General features: G+C 52.1%; 1 protein-coding gene and 2 non-coding genes across 3 annotated transcripts; all 3 read right to left on the bottom strand.

Moving 5' to 3' along the window:
- Positions 1 to 776: 776 nt before the first annotated feature.
- HSPA9 (heat shock protein family A (Hsp70) member 9) lies at positions 777 to 22258 on the bottom strand. The gene is made up of 17 exons (XM_058815533.1): positions 22059 to 22258; positions 20730 to 20788; positions 19129 to 19216; positions 18859 to 19040; positions 18079 to 18203; positions 16308 to 16381; positions 16117 to 16223; positions 15162 to 15324; positions 14439 to 14531; positions 12632 to 12841; positions 10163 to 10390; positions 9305 to 9409; positions 8077 to 8194; positions 5766 to 5860; positions 4125 to 4217; positions 2276 to 2416; positions 777 to 1550 (listed from the first exon to the last, which is right to left on the bottom strand). Exons 1-17 carry the CDS (start codon positions 22128 to 22130, stop codon positions 1491 to 1493), a joined length of 2013 nt encoding a protein of 670 aa, XP_058671516.1. The 5' UTR covers positions 22131 to 22258; the 3' UTR covers positions 777 to 1490.
- Positions 8754 to 8822, bottom strand: LOC131565015 (small nucleolar RNA SNORD63). The gene has a single exon (XR_009275425.1). It is a non-coding gene; the product is annotated as a small nucleolar RNA SNORD63 (small nucleolar RNA).
- LOC131565016 (small nucleolar RNA SNORD63) lies at positions 9863 to 9934 on the bottom strand. Its single transcript, XR_009275426.1, has one exon. It is a non-coding gene; the product is annotated as a small nucleolar RNA SNORD63 (small nucleolar RNA).
- Positions 22259 to 23366: the final 1108 nt, after the last annotated feature.

Raw genomic sequence — 23366 nt, forward strand, 5'->3', positions numbered from 1 at the left:
TGGGGGCTGTGTGTCACCGGAGAGCTCGCACTGACCCCCCTGTCCGAGCCACGTTCATCAATGCCCGCAAGGGAGAGGCCTCCGGGCTACGGCCCCCAGGCAGTGCCCAGCCCGTCCCGCTGTCCCCTCATCCAGCGCACAGCGCCCGGCTCTGCCCAAGAGGATTCCAGCCTGGACAGGGAACGGCCAGGGCTGTGCAGCCATTCACGCAGGGGCTGCCCCACTGTGGGAGGCAAGCACGCGGGTCAGACACAACTTCCCTTTAATGAACCCACACCGACGGCTCCTGAGCACGTGCCGGGCCACCTCTGTCCCCTCTGCTGGAAACTGTCCTGAGTGCCAGAACAAAACCCATCCTTTCCTCCCCCTAATACTTGAGCCTGCAGGACAGAGCAGCCGCAAACACGGGTTCTGTTCCAGTTCAAGAGACACAGAGTTACACATGGGGAAAAAGGAGACACAGCCACATTTCTGCACCTCCCTGCAAGGCTGGGTTGCTGGAAGCACAGTGGGCAAGTGCTGCTCCAGGCTGCAGCCTGTTCGGTAAGGCTAAGCCCAAGCACAAGGTGCCTGATGGTGAAGTCCCAGTGCTACTGCAGTCACAGGACCTGGGGCACCTCATGAGAGCAGCACTGCCACGCTCAGCAGAGCCCACCCCCAACCTGACACCAGAAACCTCCTTTGTGCCTGTGAATGAAGCACAAGTTCAGAAAGTTACAGCTGTCACAGGCAGTTAAGTACTTGTGCTCTCCACCAAAGGCCAGGAGACCAGGAACTCCACGTTGGACACTTTTCTGCTTTTATTTTAAAAAAATCCAGAATGGATCCAGTAACAGTTTTATTATCAAGGAAATTGTTTTACCATAAGCAGAGAACAGACACAGGATGGAGCAGAAGGCTTAGACAAGCAAAGTATTGAACTTCCACGCTGCCTCTTTTGTAAGAAATAATGTTACAGCTGAGTTTGAAGTAGCCCCTTTCCTTCAGAACAAGGGTACCAGCCTAGCCCAGGGCTAAATGGTCTCCAGCAATGTCCCCAGCCTTGCCCCTGCTGCTCCCAGCCCTCACCTGCTGCCAGCTCCTCAGACCCACGAGGAGGAGCCATGCAGGCTGAACTCTCCTCCCCATGCCCGGACAGCTTCCATCTCCACCCTCCAATTTCATGACATGGTTTCCAAGCTTGGATCTCGGATTTACTACACCATTGTGTCAAGTATTAAATGATCAGCCAGTCCCCAGGTGCTCAGGGAACACGCCAGGGCCAAACTCGTAACTTTGTCTGGCATGAATTAACTTTCATCAAGTGACAATTTATCTAGCAGACACATCACTAAATTTATACATTGAAGAATTTTATATATAGAATACTGCAAAAACACAGTAAGTCTGAATTCTGCCCCTTGCTGCTCAGGAAGGTCCCTTCTCTCCCAAGCATCAAGAAAATCGACCTCTTCATCATTCTCTTGTCAAGGCAAGACAGAGACTCCTCCTTATTGCTTCTCCTCCTTCTGATCTCCTGCACTTCCAGACCCCTCTCGCTCCGAGGCCATCTGTGAACAAACAGGATTGTTATACAACAGACTGCTTCTCCTGGCCACTTTGCCCTGGCTGGCTGCTCAGGTCAGCTCCAGCCTGCAGAACCCTCCCTGGAGTGCAACCAGCAATGTCCACTGAAAAGGGAAATCATCTCTGCCTGAGCTCTGAGAGGGAGAAACAATCTTCCCATTATTCCCCTTCCCAGGGGATGTAACAGGCTGACACTGCAGCACTGAAGGTTTGGTTTGACATCAGCAAAGCAGCTGTCCCCAGAAAGGACAGCTCAGCACCAAGGTCACCTGGGCACTGTGCCCCTGCCATGCTGGGACTCCTCCCTGCACAGGCAAGCACAGCCTGGCCAGGGGCCAGGGGCTGGTAGGGCCTTCCACTGGGAATGGGGTGGAGAAGAAATCCCAATGGCCTTTACTGTGGCTTTAGGCAGACTGAACAGCAATCATGTTTTAAAGCTCAGGAGTTACTTTACTCCTTCACTGCACTGAGGGGAAAGCCCTCTCCTTACTCTTCTGAATGCTCCTTACTAGGAGCTTCCCACCCAGCCTGAAGCATGGTCAGGATTTCAAGCCTTCAGCTCTCCCTGTCATTCCAGAGCTGCCCCTTCAGCCAGTGTCACTCAGAGGGAGCTGCAGAGGCTCAGCACCACCTCCCACCCAAGGGTTCAGTGTCCTGACTCCCCCCTTCCCCTCTGAGGGCTCTGACTGAGAGCTGGCCATGCACCTACCTTCTTGTATGCCATTTCAAAGAGTTTCAGGGAAGCCTGCTGCAGGCTGGTTGCTGCCTGCCTGATGTTCTCTCCTGTTTCACTATCTTTACGAGCCAGAAGTTCTCTCATTTTAGCAATTTCTTCCTTTAATTTGTTGCACTGCAAAGAAGACACAAAGGTGAAATGCTGCACTTGGTTCATCGTTAATCTCCACCCTGTCATGCCACCACCTGCTGGCCCCCTTTCTGTGCCAGAAGCCACGGAGTGGAGCCTCAAAGTGAGTGTGCAGGGCCTAGGACTGTGCCCAGTTCCCAGTGGGCACCTGTCCACTTCACCAACAGTGTCCCAGTTGGCATTAAAGGGGCCCTGTTTGCTGCCTGGGCAGAGGTGCCAAGAACAGAGCTCTGCAGGGCCTGACCACTGGCCAAGGCTGTGCTCTGTGCCTGGCACAGCTCACCTGGCACAGCCATGCCAGGGGACAGCAAGCTGGCTTCCATGGATATTGAAGCCCTGCTGGGGAGCTGCTCCTGCCCTGCTCAGAGCAAAGCAGCAGAGTGGGCTCAGCCTGGCCCACAGCCATCTGCCAGTCCCTGCACAGGCTGGCACTGCCTCCTTCCCTGGCAGGCTGCTGGAGGGGGCTCCTGGGCACGGCTGTGCCAGCAGGGCTCACAGACACAGCTCTGCAGCACACCAGGGGACAGGGACACAGAGTGACAGCCACCATCAGCACCAGGCTGCCCCCACCTCCCCAGGGAAGGCACAGGGAACAGTCCCTGCAGGGAACAGGGATTTAGGCTCTGTGCTCATGTGTGAGGAAACTCTCACATAATTCCAAACAAAGAGGCAGCTATTATCATGGAATCACAGAATAGTTTGGGTGGGAAGGGACCTTAAAGAACATCTCATTCCACCCCCTGCCATGGTCACTCAAACAAGTTGTTCCAAGCCCCACCCAACCTGGCCTTGGGCACTGCCAGGGATGCAGGGGCAGCCACAGCTGCTCTGGGCACCCTGTGCCAGGGCCTCAGCACCCTGCCAGGGAAGGATTCCTTCCCAATATCCCATCCATTCCTGCCCTCTGGCAATTAAAAACCACTGCCCCTCGTCCTGTTCCCATCTGATGGCAGAGAAACAGCCTTTAACTGACCAGAGGCTGCTACCAACAAACTGTAACTGTGCTCCCTCAGACACCTCAGAGCCCCCAGGAGCCCTTTAATTCTGCTTCCTGGAGCTGTTAAATTGGTAATTGGGTGCACTCTTCTAAACTTGACTTTTGAAATTCACAACGCACTGCCTTAGAATGCTGTGAAAAGCACTCTTGGATACCAAATACCCATTTCATTTCTGAGAGAGAAAAAATGGAGTTAAGCAGGGGCTGCTTTTTACTGTCCCCAGGTTCCTGGGTGCTGTGCACACACTGCAGGAGAGCACAGCAGCTGTGCCTCTGTCCCTGTGCTAACAAGGGCAGGCATTGTCCTCAACCTCCAGCCTTGGAGCAAACCCCCTGTGAGGAGCCAGCCACAGCACAGCCCTTATCACTGCATGCAAGGCCACAGCTCTGACAGAAACCTCTCACAGCACCTTCCCAGGCTAATGAACCTTCACAGCCTCAGTGACACCACCCAGCACTCTGCAATAGGTTATTTGCCAGCACCCAAACCCTGTTCCCCTAAGGATGTCTGTCCATCCCCCCCTCAGCCACACTCAGCCCTCCCAAGGAGTGCCACAGGCAGAGGTGCAGGGCTGCGCCACCTTCACCCAGCACAGAAACACGGCCAGAGCCAGCTGGGAGTTGAGTGGGAATGTGAGCAATGATCCTGTGAGGAATTTCACGTGCTGTAGCACTCCAGAATCAGGAACCACCTACCTCATCTGCTGGCAGCTGATCCTTGAACTCTTCCATCTTGGACTCCGTGTCGTGGATGATGCCCTCGGCCATGTTCACGGCCTCCACGCGTTCCTGAGGGAGAGCGCTCGTCAGGGCTGCTGCCCACACCCGGGTGACACAAGTGCTGACATTTCATGCCCAGACTGCCAAGCCCCACAATAGCTCCCACCCAGGGTCCTTCTTAATGGCACCAGGGCAAGAAGAAATGCAAGCAAACCATTCCTAGGTGCACTGTGGCCCCACAGGGCCCCAAGAGGAGTCTGTGCCAGCCAGCCCTCGGGCTTTCACTCACAGTCACTCCCCTGAACTACAAGTGACCAATGCACCACCATTGCTGGCACATGGGAAAGGACAAGACACCTCAGGGACAGCACAGCACACTGCTCCATGGGAAAGCAGCAGACCTTTTGGAGAACATCCTGAAGCTTCTTCAGCAACAGGGGCACTAGAGACAACTCAAATGTTGGGTGCTTTTACTCATGGTCCCTTATACAAAAACTCCTATTTATGCATTCCTGATGCTTTATGGCAGCAAAACCAGGAGCAGAAAAGTGTTACAAGGAAATTTTTGAAAACTACAGTTATACAAGTGATCACCTTGCTCTGTGAGCTCACTGGACAGGGGTGAGTCCCACTTCAGGATTACAACAGAGAGGAACTTACCCAGCAATTTAAGACAAAGTAAGGCAGCAGAACAATTTTCAGTGCAGCCTCCCCCACCCTCCACAGCGGTGATGAGGTTGTTCAAACAGTGGGATTTTCAGAGCAAGGTCTTTGAAGGTTTCCCAGCTAACCTACAAATGCCCATCAGCCACTGCTCTGTGGCTTTGGAGGTTCTGAGGCCAGGCAGTGATGCTTCCTGGGGATTTATTCCATGTCTTCTCCCCTTCAGCTCTCTTCTGATCCCTTCCCCACTGGGGGCAGGATTTGCAGCACTGCCTGGACACCTGAGACAGGCTGAAGGACACAAAGTGGATCAACTCCATGTGCCAGTTTCAGCAATCACTAAACACACGCTGGTGCCACATCCCAGAGTCAGCCTGTGCTGTGTCTGCTTAAAAATCAATGGTCTATATTTAGTTGCATAATTCATTATTACTACCCTCATTAAACCAATTAGTTCCAACCATTAATCTTGTGTGTATTACAGGTTCAGTCCACGGCAAGCACCAGTCTTTACTCAACAAGGCCAGTGAGGATTTCCATCACCTCCTTCTGGTCTCACCTGCACTGAGGCCAGCACTGCTCACATGGACACAGCATTCCAGGTGCCAAATGCACAGCCAAGGGGGACAGTGCAGAGCACTGATGACAGAAACCCTCACCAGAGCTGCAAAGCTGTTTGCCATGAGCAGCAGGCAGGTGGCTTTGCTCACTGCTGCCTCCACATCCCAGGAATTCCTCAGGGAGCAGTAAAGTGCAGTCACACAGGGCAAGGTATCCAACCTCAAGACCCAAATGCCTCTGCAAACACCTTCATGCAACCCTGGGGTATAAAATGAGTGTAGGGCAAGGAGCAGAGGCTTGGCAAGAGCACAGAGAGCAGAGCCCTGGGCCCCCAGGGGTGGGCAGAGCTCAGAGCAGAGTGCTGAAGGCAGCAGCTCCTCTGCTCCCCGTTACCTTTCTCCGCCTGTCCTCCTCCGCGTACTTCTCTGCGTTCTTCACCATGTTCTCAATTTCATCCTTGCTGAGGCCGCCAGAGGACTGGATAACAACTGCAGCACAGAAGAACAGGAATGAAGGATCTGCTCTCCCCTTTGAGGAGAGGATTATTCCCCAGCCTAACAGCAGCAGCCTGGCTCAGAGGCTCTGCACCCAGGGAGGTCCCATGGGCAGGACACAGCCTGTGACTCTTTAAAGAGCCACTGCTGCTGCTGGCACGGTGAAAGCCTCATCTCCTGGGTCTGCAACTCCCCAGCTCCGCCACACACACCCTGCCTGCTGGTCTGCAAGTCAATCCTCCTGCAAAGTGAGGGTGCAAATCCCTCAGACCAAAGGAGCATTCCAAATTAGAACCACAGAACTAAAAAAAAAAAAATCAAAACCAAAACCACCCAAACAAATAAACCCTCCAGCAAAAACCCAACCAAAAGAAAAAAATCCAAAGAGAAGGAATGGTTTCACTAAAGACTCCTCTCCCTGCTGGGAAACAGCCCAGGCTTGGTGGCAGGGTAAGACAACATTTCCCACCCAGCTCCTAGCATTACCCTTAATAAGGAATGGAGCATGATTCTATGGGCAGGCTCTTACACATCCCTTCCTTGGTGTTTTCCCTCTATTAGTGTCAAAAAGCACAGCCCAGATTCAGGTTTTATTGCAGGAATTAGTCAAATTTCATTGAAAGAAGACCAATATCCAAAATATCTCAATGCCCATAGAAGTGGATGCTACAATCACCATTTAAAGGAACTTTTCTAAGGAATTCTTTGTCTATGGTACAGAACCCTGAACAAATACACACACACAGAGGTGTCCATTGGATACAGATGTGGGATGAGCAATTCAGCTTTGTAATTAGGACCACATCTACCTACAGGTAGGCAGCTAAAAGTCATTCTGGTTGCCAGTCACCAGGAGCCTTTTACTCAGCAGTAGAAGGCTGCCACATGTGCAAGATCTCCAAGGAAATCCAAGTAACAAGTGTAGGGTGGTTCTGGTGTCAACCTGCTGCCAAAAAGCCAAGCAGTGTGATTAAACCCTCCAGCTGTGCATAGCTTATGCTTCTGCTAACTGGAGCATTTCACTGCTCAAGGGCTCTCTCCAAGAAACAGCTGAAGGGCAGTACAGAGGCTTCCACTTATAAGGGAGAAGAGGGTTTTATTTTGTATCAGGGGAATCTGTAAATGCTTAAAATTAATCTCCTGAACCTACCACAGAGCTTTTGAAACTGTCAACTGTGACATTAATTACCCCAGTACATGGGCCCCAACATTTCACTGTACCACAGAGCAGAATACACTGGCAACTTGAATTCCCTGAGCCTCCTGTCACTGGAGTCACTTCCAGCTTCAACACAAGAAATGGACAAGGTGGGTGCAGGTAAAAGCTGTTGCTTCAAAATATCCCAATCTCCAGACCTTTATAATGGAATATAACAAACAGGTCTTGGCACAGGGCTGCTCTGCTCAGCTGTACACGACACACCCTAGAGTCAGAGATCCTCCTGATCTGACTCTGCCTTAAAAGCTGGCACCTTCATGCAGCCAGGCTCTCCCTGCGTGCTCCCAAAGAAACAGCACCCCCACACAGCACAAGGACAACTCACACACAGTGCTGCAATCCCAGACTCCAACTTCTGTCCCCTCAGGGTACACAGGGCACACGTGACTGTCCCAACACCTCGGTGACAGAGCATGGCCCACCAACACCAGGGAGCCCTCAGAGAGCCACTCTGTGTGCCCACACCTGGCACTGGGACACAGCTGATCCATGCAGCAAACCCAGGAAACAGCTGCACTCTGCTCACATGTTGCTGCAATTATTCCAGATGGCAACATCAAGGCAGGACTGTCACACAGGGCAAAACCACTTGGAATGTGGTGAAACCCTGCCAGTGAGGGCTGCCTAGACATTGGCATAGGCAGATGCTTCATCTCTGCCTAACGTGCAAGGAGAGCATCCCCTGGCAGCAGGTACTGGAGAGGGCAGAGGCTGTGTGCCTACAGAGCTTCACTGCCCTACAACAAACCCAGAGCTCAGCTCTCACTTATCCCTTTGCCCACCCTCCTTTCCAGGGGAGACACAGGCTCAGATGACTTCAGCTGCATCTGTGCTGCACTGGCAACAGCCTGAAGAGTGGGGGTGACCCAAGCATGGAGACACACGCTCCATCCCCACCCAGGACTGTGGGACAGCACCCAGGCAGCACTGGAGCACACTCCATTCCCCTGGAGTCACCCCTGCTCAGTCCCTGCCATGCCCAGACACTCACTCTGCTGCTCCCGCCCGGTGCCCTTGTCCTTGGCTGACACGTGCACGATGCCGTTGGCGTCGATGTCGAAGGTGACCTCGATCTGGGGCACTCCCCGCGGCGCCGGAGGGATCCCCACCTGGGCAGGGACAAGGACAAGGACAAGGGGTGGCCATCAGCTCCCACAGGGACACAGCTCAGGGGACAGGCACATCACCCTGGGGATCTGACACTGAATGAGCCACTAACCAACCCTCAGAGCTTAGTACCTGTTGGCACCATGCTGTGCACTGGGATCTGGTTTCTGCCCTGCAAAAGTGCACAGAAACCCCAAGAGAGAACCCCCAGGGTGGGTTCCAAGGTGGGACAGGCTCTGCTTTATTGCTACACAAGCCTGTCTTCCCTAGATGTGGCAGGATGCTCTATTTCCTCAGTTCTGGACATAGATTTCACTGGCCACCTCTGGGGAACCATTTTAAGACAGTGAGAGGCAGCACAGCTTCCTTCAAAAGCACAGAAGGGCAAAGTCCTTCCTTTCTGCAGGGTTCCTCCTAGGAAGTTCACACAATCTTGGACAGTCTAACAGTGCCAAACTTTGCCAGCAGTGACCAAACCCATTTTGCTGAGGGAGCCGGTTGGGCAGTCCCTCTCTGCTCCCAGCAATCCCAGAACACATCTATTCCCCAGGGAGCAGGGTGTGGGCTCAGTTCACAGAGTCTCCACACAATTCTTCAGAATGATGTGTTGACAGTTTAACATCATGGCACACACACTGCAATCCCACAAACACACCCTGGAGGACCTCAGCTCACACTGCTCCCAGGGTCTCACCAGCCTGAGATGGGCTTCCCTGGGGACTGCAGGAATCCTGGAGCTGCTCCTGGTCCCATCTTTGCTACACCAGAAGAGAGGCCAGCATTCGGATTATTTCCTGGTACTTTCAGGCTTTTTATACCCAGAGAGCCCTTCCTGGTGACCAGGCCCTAAAGCTGCAGCAGCCCCAGTGCTCCATGGGAGTGCTCAGAAACTCTGAGCTCCATCTTCAATGCCAGCTGGTCCTCAGCCACAGAAAGGCTGTCCCAGGGCCAGGCTGTGCCTCTAGAGGCTGCTTTGTACTAGAAAGGGGTCAAATGTCTTCTGTAAGACGACTCCCCTCAACACTGCCTTCAGGGGGCAGCTGAAATGGAGAAGGCTCTGAACAGCTCCCAGAAGGTCAGGTCTAAGGTCAGGAGTAGAGAAGCCAACGTACCAATGTGAACTGGCCAAGCAGTTTGTTGTCACTGGCCATCTCTCTCTCTCCCTGGCACACTTTGATCTCCACTTGTGTTTGCCCATCAGCAGCTGTAGAAAACACCTATGGAGAAGGAATTGGAAGTTACTGTACAGCTAATTAGAACACAAACATCTGCAGTTACAAGCTGACTGAACAAGGAATACAAGGAAGCTGCTTGGAGGGGAAAATAATGAAACACTTGTTCCCATGTTGCTCTGACAAAACTCCATGGCATCAAGGCTAGCAAGAGCCAAACCAATGTCTTCTTGTCCTGTATGCTCCTGTGGACACAAAAGCTGGACATCCACGGCAGGAGCAGGTTCCAGGGCAGCCACCACACTCCAGAAAATCTCCCCTGAAGCAGCAGGCTCCAGCCCACACCCCAGGCAGCTCAGGTGCTATCAGAGAGCACACAGCAGCAGGCCCAGACAGAGCCAAGGGAAGGAAGTGATCACACCCAAGGCACCAGGACATTACAATGCAAAGATAACCCCTTCCCAGGCACTCAGCCAAGAAGGGCTCTCCCATGGGCATGGTGCTCAGTCCCACAAGGGCTCCACACAATCCTTCTTCAGAATGACGTGTTGACAATTGACATCATGGCACACACACTGTAACAACCCTCAGCAGGCCACAAACACCCTGGCATATCTTGTCATCATTAACTCAACTGCCCTCCCCTCAGAGATACTCAGTGGCTGACATTAAACCTGATTTCTCAGGCTCTCTTGTCAGATGAGGAGGCAAATCCATCTACTGGCATGCTCTGGGTGGCCTTTCCCGAGCTGTGTGACAGCACCAGCAAAGTGCCACCCATCCTGAGTCAACTCTTACCTGGCTCTTCTTGGTGGGGATGGTGGTATTCCTGTTGATGAGCTTTGTGAAGACACCTCCCAGGGTCTCAATGCCCAGGGACAGGGGAGTTACATCCAGCAGCAGCACATCTGTCACATCACCAGCCAACACCCCGCCCTGGATAGCTGCTCCAATGGCCACAGCCTCGTCAGGATTGACTGCTTTGCTCGGAGCACGGCCAAACAACTCCTGCACAGTCTGCTGCACCTGAGTGGAGACACAGCACAGCTCATCCACAGGGGAACCACCATGGCCACAGCAGCCTTGGCTCAGCTCTGTGTCCTTAAGCTGCCAAGGAAGCCTGAGACAGACACTGAGCCTCAGCTCTGTGCCTGCTCCCTCACTGCCCACCCTCCTGCACAGCACTGCATGCCCTCACTGCAGCCCAGGCAGCCCCTTCTGCAGAGGCTCTGGGTGCCAGCTGCAAGGCAGCCCCCTGAGTGCCCTGACACAGCCCAGCCACATCCCCAGGGGATCCTTCCAGGCTTATCTGGGAGTCAAGGACTGCTCCCTGGGAACTGTGCAAGCCAGCACTGAGCAGGACACAACTGCCAAGGACAGTACAGCTGTGGAGGAGCACAGGGAAGGTAAAAAATCCAGCAGCACAGTTCATGTTGTTTGTGTGCAGTGAAGGGGAGAAAAAGGGAATTGTATAAAGAACAGTATTTTCCAAGTCTTTACTTCATGGGCTGTTTCAGCAGAGATTGTTTTGTCAACACTCTGAGCTCTGCTGTCAGCTCTGCCCTGCTCAGCCCAATCCCCAGGACTGTGCTCACGATCCCAACAGATTTCCTGCTGAAGAATCCACGCAGGAATGCACTGAGGGTCTGCCCCAGAGCACAGCTCAGAATTGCCCTCCTCTGCCCTACAAGGGAAGGCTGTGGGGCTGGGCCTCCTCTCCCAGTAAAGGGGTTGGGCACACCAGCCCAGCTGAGTGGGATGTGCCTGGAAAATTGCTGGAAGCAAACACCCAACTCTGCAGCCAGGAGACATCAGCCCAGAGCACCTATTACAGAGGAGACTATGTGTGAACATGTAATTAAATGCAAGTCTTTCCCTCTGGAGGTGTATTTTACAGTACAAAACAATGCTTGTAACCACCCACAGTCCATCTCCCAGAGTACTGGCCATGGGACAGTTCCAGAGAAGCCACATTCCCTCCTAGCAGGGGGAGGAGAGAACAACAAGGTACTCAGGAGAAGGCCTGGCACCAATTGCAGAGGAAACACACACACTGGCACCAATTGCAGAGGAAAGCACTCTGTCACCCGAAACCTACACATGGCTAGGGGTTAAGAGGGGAAGAAGGGGGAAAAAAAAAATCAGTATTTGAGTTCTGTCTTCCACCTCTGAAGGATACATAATGTTTCAGGAAAAGCTTTTGTGTTTGTCATCACTTTATACATAGGTAATCACACCATTTTTCCTTTGTCCAGCTGGAACAACAAGGACTTTGGGAACATGCAGCAGAGTTACTCCACATGAGCTTTGGCCAGAACAGGAGCTTCTGTTTATCTTGCTGCTCTGGCTCCCCTGCCTGGGTGACCTTCTGCTTATACCAGTATCACCTCCAGCCACCAGGCTCATTAATGCAGGGATGAAAAACCCTCCCACCAAACCCCAAATCAACCCCAAGCAGGACCATGTACACACCTACTGCCCTAGAGAGGACCTGCAAATCAAAAAGCAACAAATAGTGCAAGCCTGAGTGATCCCTCTGGAGTGAGATTTTGGTGCTCTCTGCAGGAAAGGCCAGGCTGTACCCCTGGAGGGAGCAGTGAACATCCCTGCTCAGCTCTGGGACGGAGGAGCAGCAGCAGGGCATGGCTGGAACAGGAGCAGTAATAACCTGCAGACAGCACTTATCTGCACAACTGTGCATGTCAGCACAGCAGGCTTTAAAGCTACCTGCTGAGCTTATCTCCACAGAACTAAGGGCCAGGCTTTAGATAAGGAGTGTCTGCAAGAGCCAGGTAAATGGGCCTGCCAACAGCAGCCTCCAACAGGTAGCTCTGATTAAACACAACCAGCAGGTACCAGAAGGGTTCTGCTTGTGCAGGTTCTTCATAGCTGGAAGTGCTGGAAATCCCTTGGGAGGCACAGACTGCTTACAAGTGGCTGCCACTGAAATGCACTGAGCCCACAGCAAGAGGAAATGCCCTGCACTCCTCAGCAATGCTGCTGGTGTCCAGTGCACCCCAGGCTGTCAGGCTGCAGCTGGACTTTCACCTCCCAGCACGTTCCCTTGGCTCTGCACAGTGCAACTCAGCTCCAGCCCGCAGGGCCCAGCTGGGCTGAGCAAACAGAACAGGAGATCCTGGGCAGTGCCCCCGTGGGACCCTCAGCACTGAGCCTGCCCTGAGCACTCCCAGCTCCTCTGTCCTGCTCCCCAAACAGAGGCACAGGGCAGCTGTGCCAGCCCTGCCCGAACGGGCCCTGAGCTCATACCTTTGGCATTCTGGTCATGCCACCGACAAGGATGACTTCCCCAATGTCACTCTTGCTGACTTCAGCATCCTGCATGGCCTTCTGGCAGGGGGCCACTGTCCTCTTGATCAGGTCAGCCACGATGCCCTCGAACTGCGCCCGGCTCAGCTTCATGTTCAAGTGCTTTGGTCCGGAGGTGTCCATGGTCAGGTAGGGCAGGTTGATGTCGGTCTGTGGCACGGAAACAGGCTCAGGAAAAACCAGCAACGGGCTTCACACCAGCTTACAGGTTCTGTTTGGCCTGTGCTGAGGTATCTGTGCAGCTGCTCACCCTCCAGCCCAGTTTAAATGGCAGCAGGCTCACTTTTATGTTTGAGATTTCAGAAATAAGACAATTATTTTGTTCCACACCTCACTGTTACAATTGTTAAACCCCAATTTTAATGCCCTGTTACTTCTAAGTCTCATTTTTGAGCAGAACAATTTGTCACAGCCAGGAGGTAAGAGCAGAAATACTGGAAGTGACAACCTTAATGCTATTCCTTCAGCACAACACAGAAGAAAGCCCATCTGCAGAGCTCCAAAGATTCTGCCAACTGACTGACATCCACACCAGGTAAACTCCTTGAAGGTATTTCCCTCCCTCCTGGCTATTCTCTCAATGCCAACAGCTCATGCTCAACAGCCACTCTCCTGCCATTTAACACAAAGTTAATCAGAGCAAGGAACCATAATCCTCATTTTAATGGCTGTTTGTCACATGCTGGATTTATAAAGCAAATCTTATACTGAAATAATCTGATTCAAGTGCTGAGTCATGGTGACCTCAAAAGACACTACAATCCAAAGCAATTAAAACATTAGTGCTTTAAGCTCTAGAGATTAAGTTTATACAAGAATTAAAACCATGATGCTGACTAGAGGTGTGCATTCACTTTATACACAGCATGGTCAAAAGTATTAGGGGAAAACAGGACCAAAAGCAAATTGCTTTCACTTCACTGCTAAGGAATTAAAGAATTCAGTCTTTCCTGGTATGAACAAACTGCATTTGCCAGCTCTTGGGCTCATAAAACAGAGCTTGCTATGTCTCTGGCAGAACTATGCAGCCATTGTGACTGCCCTCAGCTCCTTGCTATGAGCTCCCCACTGGCCAGCAAAAAAGACCACCATCAGATAAAATTCAAGATGCTTATTCAGAAGCTAGAACTTGGCAGATTCCCCATTTCAATTACTATATAATTGACCTTAATTTCACTTAGCCAGGACTATTACACTCCCAACTTTCTGCTTTTACAGTTCCTTATTCAGTAATGAATTCATAAAAGACACACTTGACTGCATTAATATACAAAGCTGATGGAAAAAAGGAGGGAGGGTGGCTGCTGCCCATTGTGCAGCCAGCTTGTCCATAAGCAAGTAAGTCAAGGTTCTGTATAAGAATTACTACACAAATTAGCTGTTGCAGTGGAATGAGCAGCACCAAGGGTTTGGAAGTGCTTGCACAGAGCTGTAAAGCGGTTCCAGTAACCCAGCAGCACTGGCTAAATTCCCTGATGCCCATCACAGTTCTGAGGTACAGAACAAGTCGGGAAGGTCACGGTCCCTGCAAGATCAGATGTGGTGCCAGAAAAAGGGCAAAACCCAGCACCCAACAACTCAGCTCTCTGTGGTCTGAAAGCCCACCCTGCTGACTGACCTCCTGTGCCAGTGATGCCACTGGGTTACACAGAAGAAAAAACAGTGTCAGAGAGCTCAGTAAACAAAGCCAGCGCAGAACTCCACATCTCCTAGTGCTGTAGTGGATGCTCTGGATCCAGGCACGTACCTGCACAGATGATGAAAGCTCACACTTGGCTTTCTCTGATGCTTCTCTCACCCTCTGAAGAGCCATGTTGTCTTTAGTCAGGTCAACTCCCGTCTGAGTGAAAAAACAGGGTTAAGAGACTCTCAGCACCTGCCCAGGAGTCACATCCCTGCAGTTCACCACTCAGAGCTCTTGACTGAAGAGCTATTTCTAGAGCAGACTGCCATGTGCACTGTGCTGCTCTCTCCCTGCTGCCAGGGGTACTCAGCATTTCCAATCTGCCAGCCCCCTCTGCTCTGCAAGTGATCATACACTGAATTACAGACTGAACCTTGCAAAGGCTGCTGCAGCACAGAACAGTAAGACAGAACTGAATTAGCAAAGGAGTTGGAATTACCTGGCAGTTTCCTCCCAGCAACCCATTTGCATCTGTCCTGTAACATTCAATTGCACCACAGATGTTTACTTTTAAAAGTAAGCAGACTGTGCATAGGACAGTCCTGCTACACCAATGAGAAAGAAGACACAAGTTCTGCTATTCTGCGTATTCCAGGAAAGGAACATTCTACTTCAAGAAAAGAAGTGGAAGAAGTGGAAGCCAGGCTAAAGAGTGTCTAATCTTCTTAAATTCCAGCAGTGCCAGAGCTGACAAGCCCTAAGAATTTAAGAGAGTGCTCATTCTTCTAAAGAAGTGAGGTTGAAAAGCAGTGTAATACAGGATTGTACTCTCAAGAGACACCTTACCTCTCTCTTGAACTCTTTCACAATATACTGTAGCAAAGCCTGGTCAAAATCTTCTCCACCCAAGAAAGTGTCACCATTGGTAGACTTCACCTCAAAGACTCCCTTCTGGATTTCCAACACAGAGATATCAAAAGTGCCACCACCCAGGTCATAGACTGCAATGCTGCAGGGAGAGAAGCAGGACAATGTTACTTTCTCAACAAAGATGAGTGGCTCAGAACTCCCCCTCCTCAAGAGATGACATGCAGAACGCACACTGGTGCCCACACAAGTTCAAAGCTTCTCTAGAGACAGACTGAACTATCCCAAAATGTCCACACCCCGAGCACTCAGAGTCCACGTGGGGGTCCCTGGAAATGTGCTGCACAAAGCCTGACCTTGCCCATTTTTTCAGAGAGGGCAGCCCCTGCCTCTACAAAATAAGACATCGCCACATTCAGTGACAAGAGCAGTGACACCAGAACTATTATGAATTTTTTTCCCCAAAATGTTTCAAATGTAATGAGGCTTTTGCAGCATTATCACTAGCACAGAAACACAGAACGTCTAACAAAAGCCTGCACTTCTGTAACCACCCCTGACAGCAACAGAGGACAATGCAGGCAGGGGAGCTGCATGCCATTGACAGCTGGCACAGCTCAGCACAGCTCCTGTGCTGCCCATCAGCACCTCTAGGGACAGCCTGTCATCCAGCTGTCCTCAGCCACACCCACTGCTGCCACCGGCAGGTAAGGAAATTAAACTGACACTCAGGTTGGATAATTAAGTTGTAGCTGCAAATTATGAACTCTCTTTAACAAGGCTGGTTGGCACAGAACAGAGATGACATTACAGAGCTCTCACTAAAAGCTGAGTCCACTGCTTGGCAGAAGTCCAAGCAGTGCTCTAAAACCCAGCAAGCAGAGGAGGCAAATCCCAGCAGGTTTATTTCAGAGGGTTGGTGTTATGCACTCACACTTTGTCTTCAGACTTGTCCAGCCCATAGGCAAGTGCAGCTGCTGTGGGCTCATTAATCACCCTCAGCACGTTCAAGCCAGCGATCTGCCCGGCGTCTTTGGTAGCCTGAGGAGGAAAGGGGACACTGCTGACTGCTGAGAGAAACTGAATGCAATTCATGAGCCTCAACAATCCCAGCCTGATGAGTACCTGTCTCTGAGAATCGTTGAAGTAAGCAGGGACTGTGATCACGGCATTCTTTGCTGCATGTCCCAGATAATTCTCTGGAAGAAAAAGGAGACAAAACAGAAGTTATCCTTGTAAGAACACCAAGTTATCACTCAGAGAATGGGTGGGAAAGGGACCTTAAACTCCATCCCACTGCACACCCTGCCAGGGGTGGGGACACCTTCCACTATCCCAGGCTGCTCTAAGCCCCAGTGTCCAGCCTGGCACTGCCAGGGATGCAGGGGCAGCCACAGCTGCTCTGGGCACTCTGTGCCAGGGCCTGCCCACCCTCACAGGAGAAACTTCCTCTTACTGTCTAACTGAAACTCACTCTCCTAATTTAAATCTACTGTCCCCGTCCCATCACTACATGCTTTTGTAATTAGTCTCTCTCCACTAGCACCTAGTTTGAAATTATTTCTCCCAACCAACAGAAGACAGGCCTGCTGTTTTCTGGGAAAATGCAGAGTCAGCTGTGCAGAATTCCAGTCCTTCCACAAAACAGAACAGCTTGTACACTTCTGGCAGCACAGCAATGCACCTCTGCAATTCCATCAGTGAGTGGATGCCACTGTAATGAATTATCTGAGAGCTGTCTATTTATTGCGTGAGACTGAAGTTGTACTCCATTTTCCTGCACATGATGCACTTAGAAGTTACCCATTTTGATCCTATTTATAGAATCTTGTGTTGCCAACACTTAGACAGCACAAGCAATGTACATATACCAACTTTATAAATGTTTGAGACAGCAAGTCAGAAAAATATCTATCACACCCTATTTTAAAGTCTCAAAAAAGGGAAGTCACCAAATGCTAAAAAACACAAATGTGCATGATGCAGTGTGGATGCACAGACAAGACTCATGGCTGTGCAGCAGTCCTGCACAGAGCTTACACACTGCACTGCTCTCTGCTGCCTGCAAAGCCACTGCTGAAACCAGGCAGCAGCCAGGCCAAAAGACAACACTCCTCCAGAAAGCAGATCCCTGCTGAAGGTAGATCAAAGTCAGGTCTATCACCTCCAGATACTCACACACCACATAGTTGTATTTTACTACTGCTGGAGCTCTAGCAAGTGCCCAGAACCTAACAGAGAAAACACAATAACTGATGAAGCTTCAGTCCTGTCCTCCTCACACTCACTGGACGCAGTGTTCAACACGTGAGGGTGCAGAAGGCACTATTGATTGTTCCCTCTCTGTACTACACTCAGTTTCCCCAGAAAACAGTTAAGGAATTAAGAAAGAGAGGAATATTTCTCCAGGCCAATAGGTACTTTCCCCTAGTGAAGACTTAAACTCACCACTGTCTAATTAACTATTAGGGCCCAACAATGTGGTCCCTTGAACTCTTCCTCCTCTCTCTTTACCTGCCACATACCCAGCAGCTGAGTAGCAACAAAGCCACTTCAAGCCTGGCTGCCCCAGCCTGTGCCCAGCAGCAGCCAGGGAGGCACAGGGACTGCAGCTTCCAAAGAAATGGAGCTCGCCCTTCAGAGAAAGTGTGAATTCAGAGTCCACTCAATCAGCAACCAATTCTGGTATGAGTATCTTAAGTAAAACACTGATATTTTGCCATAGATCCAAGATTGAGGCAGGCACTGATCTTCCTTAGGCTTCCTAGGAGCCCACCCTGTTGCCTTCCCCCATCTGCAGCCCTGCTTTACAAGGGTTTGGTACCAAGAAAGTGCTGTTTTGGCTGCAGCACTTCCACGTTCAAAGCACAGACAGCAAAGAGCAAGCTGTACCAACCTGCAGTCTCCTTCATCTTCATGAGGACAAAGGCACCGATCTGGCTGGGAGAATAGAGCTTCCCATGAGCCTCCACCCAGGCATCCCCGTTGGAGGCACGGACAATCTTAAACGGGACGTTCTTACTGAAACCAACAAAACTCACACTCAGTTCCTGCAGCAGCACAAACCCCCCACCATCAGTACCAGCAGATGAACACGTGTAGCTCTAAACAGAGAACACTGAACTTGCCAGCAGAGCCCCAGGTCCAGAGTCCCAGAAGTAGCAATTACAGATTGCTGCTGCCAATACTTACACAACACAAATAATATATATATACCAACTTTATAAGCGTTTGAGACAGGTCAGAAAAATATGTATTACACCCTATTTAAGGTCTCAAAGAAAGCGAATTAAGTCATCATCAAATGCATAGACAGGACTCATGCCTATGCAGCAGCCCTGCAGAGAGCTTACACACTGCATTGTTCTCTGCTGCTTTAATCAGACACCTCATTTAATCACAGGCCTGAGGTATGATCACAGAGCTTTGATTGCAAGCACCCTCAAGAATAAGAAAAGTCTGCACTGCAAGCACAGTGTTCTTTTTCTCTGGACGCTTTAATGTGATCACAATGAATGCAGCTAAACACAGCTGGCCCTCACACAGAAGCACTGCAATCTCGAGAGCAGAGGGCACAACAACTTCCCCCAGAGCAGGGTGGTGTCTGGAAGCAGAGCAGGTCGTGCTGCCCCCGTGGTGTTTGCTGCCCTGGCAGTGTCCCTGTGCCCTCACTCACATGTCCTTCTTCACCTCGGCGTCGTCGAAGCGGCGGCCGATGAGGCGCTTGGTGGCGTAGAAGGTGTTGTGGGGGTTGGTGACCGCCTGGCGCTTGGCCGGCATCCCCACCAGGCGCTCGCCCTCGGCCGTGAACGCCACCACCGACGGCGTGGTGCGGGCACCCTCCGAGTTCTCCAGCACCTGGGCACAAAGGCAGGAGTGACAGCCACACACTCACCTTGGGGACACGCTGGGGACACCCCACGTGTCACTCTCCTGCTTTACTCACCTTCGCTTGCTTCCCTTCCATAACGGCCACGCAGGAGTTGGTGGTGCCCAGGTCAATCCCAATAACGGCGCCTTTGATCGCTTCTGAGCTGGATGGCACATCAGGGGAGAGAAAAATCACCGTTAAAGGAAAATAATTGTAAAAAAATGACCAGTCCCAAAGACAGGACAAAGTGATTTTCCACTCAGTGTTGAAGCAAAATCAGGCTGCATCCTAACCTAAGGTGTTCTCTGACTCTTACACCGAAATTCAAGCTTGTGCCTCTGTTCTGAGCCAGATGACTTACAGGTAAACCCTTGCTTGTTAAAATAAGCATATAAAATATTATTATTCCCCAGAATATCTTTACTTCATATTTATATCTTCTCAACAACCCTTAAGAGTTTGGTATAAAAAAGTCATAAATAACTTTGTCCCTACAAACAGAAATTGTTTTGGGTCACTTTTGATCACAGAATCCCAGACTGGTTTGGGTTGGAAGGGACCTTAAAGCCCATCCAGTGCCACCCTCTGCCATGGCAGGGACACCTCCCACTGTCCCAGGCTGCTCCCAGCCCCAATGTCCAGCCTGGCCTTGGACACTTCCAGAGATTCAGGGGCAGCCACAGCTGCTCTGGGCAACCCTGGTGTTCAAACTTATTTGAAAACATTTGCCTGGAATGAAAAATAAACAAATACAATTTATTTGTGCTACCACTGCTTAGCATGGGGAAAAGAATCCACAGTGATAAATCACTTGGTCCATGCAGGGTGCTATGGGCCAGAGCCAAAGCAAACCACCTTCCTGACCCTCAGGAGCAACAGGAGAATTTAGTCCTGAAAAATGGGGGTGGTTCTCACACAAGACAAATGTGAACCCCTTCCTCCTGTGTGGGAAGAGTGCATCACCCCTCCCAAGGCTCAGAGAATCCCTGAACCATAGCTTTGCTTCCAGACAAAGGCACAGTCTGGGATGGAGAAGGCATTCTGCAGCAGAGCAGGACTGTTTATTTCCAGGAATGTCACCTTCCCAGTGCCCAAGCTGCCAGGGGCTCTAACTCCAGTTCCAGTAACAAAGCAGTGAGCTTGGAACATTCAGCTGTAGCAGACAGACCCAGCTTTCCCAACACAAACAGATTTCCCAGCCCATGGCCTGAATCAGCATCAGCCACAAATATCTGAGTAAGTCACACAAGCAACTGCTCCCTTCTCCCATTATCCTGCAACAACGAAAATGAGTGATTCAAATGCATGTTTGAAATGTTTTATCTGCAGGGAAATGGATCCAGACATCACCCATACTATGTCAGTGTAAAACAATTTGTCCCAACAGTGTTTGGATTACTTTTTGGTTGGTTTTGATCAAACAAATCTCAGCAATCCATTATTTGTGGGCACTGCTGGTGAGGGGAGCAGCAGGGAACAGCAATTCTGAAAGCTGCCCTGGACAGAAACAAGATATTAAAAAACAACCTAAGAGAAGTTAATGGAGGAGACTCCAGCTTTATTCTGCTGGTTTGGCTCTGTTACCCAATCCCTGGCTCCAATAACCAGTTCTGGTATCAGAAAGAGATAAATATACACACCAACAGCCAAACACAACCACCCCAAGGAGCACTTACGCATATTTCCTGCTGGATGCTGCTCTGAGAACATTTTGGCTGAGGCCATTCCAAAATGTCTGTAAAACAGAGACATTCAATGAGAATTTAGTTTAAAACATCAAGAGATCTTCAAACCAAGGCTTTCAGAGGCAGATAATGGCTGACGTAACACAATCCTACTACAGTCAACCCTCTTCAAACCCTTAACTGCAAAGGAATGAATAACTTGAGCAAGACTCAGGCTGACATAAACAGCCCCCTCAATTACTGCACTAATTCATTTGCCACAAGCCTAATTTCTATGACCAGAACCAAGGTATTTCCCTGACACAGAATAATCTGTGAGCATGTTACCAGGCAAAATACATCTCAGTAAGTCAACACTGAACCTTCAGCATTCCACGAGCAGCAGCAGATAAACATTAACCCCATTTCTCATAGATTTTTGTGCCTAGTCAGCAACAAAAGCCCCAGTGCATCCCTTGAGGAACCTGCAGCTGAGATTTTGCTGCACAACTCCAGCTCCGCCCCAGCTCGGCCGCCCCTGTGCACGTGTAAAGCACATCCTGGAGAGCCGGGGAAGCACTGGCCCTCTTTCTGATGAAGAACGAACGTCTTAAAAAATAATTAATGCGAACGGAACCGAGCCATGACTACTTTGAAGAAATTTAAAGATGTAAGGCCCGGGCACAGTGCATGGGTGGCTCAGGCTGTGACAGAGCAGGGCCAGCACAGCGCGGGGGGATTTGCGATCCCCGCTTGTCCCTAAATCGCCTCAATGTGCCCCGCGCAGCCCGATCCCCGCTGTCACCGGCACAGTGAGGAACCGAGAGACCTCACTACAAACCTCCTTAACGCCAAACAGACTCAAACATGTAAAACAGGCTCCTCTACGGCCCCCAGGTCCGCATCGCCCCGCAAATACACGAGATGGCTCTTAATAAAATCTGAGCACTGAGGAGCCGCGGCCCGGGCCGGACCCGCCCGGAGGCAGCGCCCTTCGCGGCTCTCCCAGCCCAGCGCTGTCCCCCCGGCTCGGTGTCCTGGAGCGCTCGGGCCTCCACGGCCCGCGCTCTCCCCGCTGCCCCTCTCGGCCCGTGCTGTCTCCCCGGTCCCTCCCGGCCCGCGCTCTCCCCCCGGTCCCTCCCGGCCCGCTCTGTCCCCCCGGCCCCTCTCGGCCTGCGCTGTTCCCCCCGGCCCCTCTCGGCCCGCGCTTTCCCCAGGCCCATCTCGGCCCGCTCTGTCCCCCGGTCCCTCACCGCTCTATCTCCCCCGCCCCTCAGTGCCCGCTCTCTCTCCCCGGCCCCTCATGGCCCGCGCTCTCCCCCGGTCCCTCACGGCGCTGACCTGCGCGGGGCGCGCGGGCGGCGCGGGCGCGGCGCGCGGCAGCAGCAGGGGCAGGCGGCTCGCGCTCAGCATGGCGGCGGCGGAGGACGGGGCGCGCGGGGCCGCGGCTCTTCTGGAAACCTCCACCCACGTGGGCCGCGGGGGGGCCGAGACGCGCCGCAGGACCCCCGCCGGGGGGTGACTCCAATAATGCCTGATCCCACCGCTCGCTTTCGGCGCGCCGCTCGGACTCCGGCACCGGAGGCGCGGGTGCACGGTGGCTTCCCGGCACGGATACTCAGCTCGGTGCACAGGCTGGTGAGGGCCGAGGCAGGACACGGGCAAAGAAGCGGAGCGGTGCACACCGGCGCGGCTGTGACAGCCCGGGTCCTGTAGCGGCCGCGCACTCAAGGTCGGACAGGATAAAGCGCACGGCGATTGCAGCACCCTTGCGTCAGGCCCCGTACTGCGCATGCGCAGCTCGCGCAGCTCGCCGCATGCGCCGGGGGCCCGGGGCCGCACCGCCCCTTCCCGCGCATGCGTAATTCACCCTCGGCCGCTGAGCGCTGGAAGGCCGCGATCCCGAGAGCCGGAACGGAACCTGCCGAGCACAGCCCCTAAACTCTGCCGAGCACAGCCCCTGAACCCTGCAGAGAACAGCCCCTGAACCCTGCAGAGAACAGCCCCTGAACCCTGCAGAACACAGCCCCTGAACTCTGCCGAGCACAGCCCCTGAACCCTGCAGAGAACAGCCCCTGAACCCTGCAGAGAACAGCCCCTAAACTCTGCCGAGCACAGCCCCTGAACTCTGCCGAGCACAGCCCCTGAACCCTGCAGAGAACAGCCCCTGAACTCTGCCGAGCACAGCCCCTGAACCCTGCAGAGAACAGCTCCTGAACCCTGCCGAGCACAGCCCCTGAACCCTGCAGAACACAGCCCCTGAACCCTGCAGAGCACAGCCCCTAAACCCTGCAGAACACAGCTCCTGAGCCCTGCATGCACAGCCCCTAAACCCTGCAAGCCGTGGCCCTACCGCCCCACAAGCACCAGAAACCGCTGTGCCACTGGCTGCACCTGGAAAAATACCTGTGAGGGATGAAACTGATATTTCCTCAGCCCCAGAGGAGAAACAGGACTTCAAATCAAGTAGTTCACAATTCCCCAGCATTCCCAGCCTGAACCCAAAGCCAGCACCGAGGCAGTTCCTGGGATGAAAGGAGCCCTCTCCCAGTCAAATCCAGAGCCGCAGGAACACTCTGACAGCACTTTGGGGCAATCCCAGTTTATTTAACACCCATCCCAGAAGGGCTCTCCTTCCCCAGGCCAGCC

The sequence above is a fragment of the Ammospiza caudacuta genome, chromosome 16 (assembly GCF_027887145.1).
Source record: "Ammospiza caudacuta isolate bAmmCau1 chromosome 16, bAmmCau1.pri, whole genome shotgun sequence".
Classification (NCBI taxonomy): domain Eukaryota; kingdom Metazoa; phylum Chordata; class Aves; order Passeriformes; family Passerellidae; genus Ammospiza; species Ammospiza caudacuta.

Excerpts from the sequence above, each read along its gene's own strand:
- HSPA9 (XM_058815533.1), bottom strand. The coding sequence starts at position 22,130 with ATGCTGAGCGCGAGCCGCCTGCCCCTGCTGCTGCCGCGCGCCGCGCCC. Across the intron at positions 20,789-22,058 it reads CGCCCGCGCGCCCCGCGCAG|ACATTTTGGAATGGCCTCAG; the intron begins GTCAGCGCCGTG and ends TCTGTTTTACAG. Across the intron at positions 12,842-14,438 it reads AGCTTTCATCATCTGTGCAG|ACCGACATCAACCTGCCCTA; the intron begins GTACGTGCCTGG and ends TCCGTGCCACAG.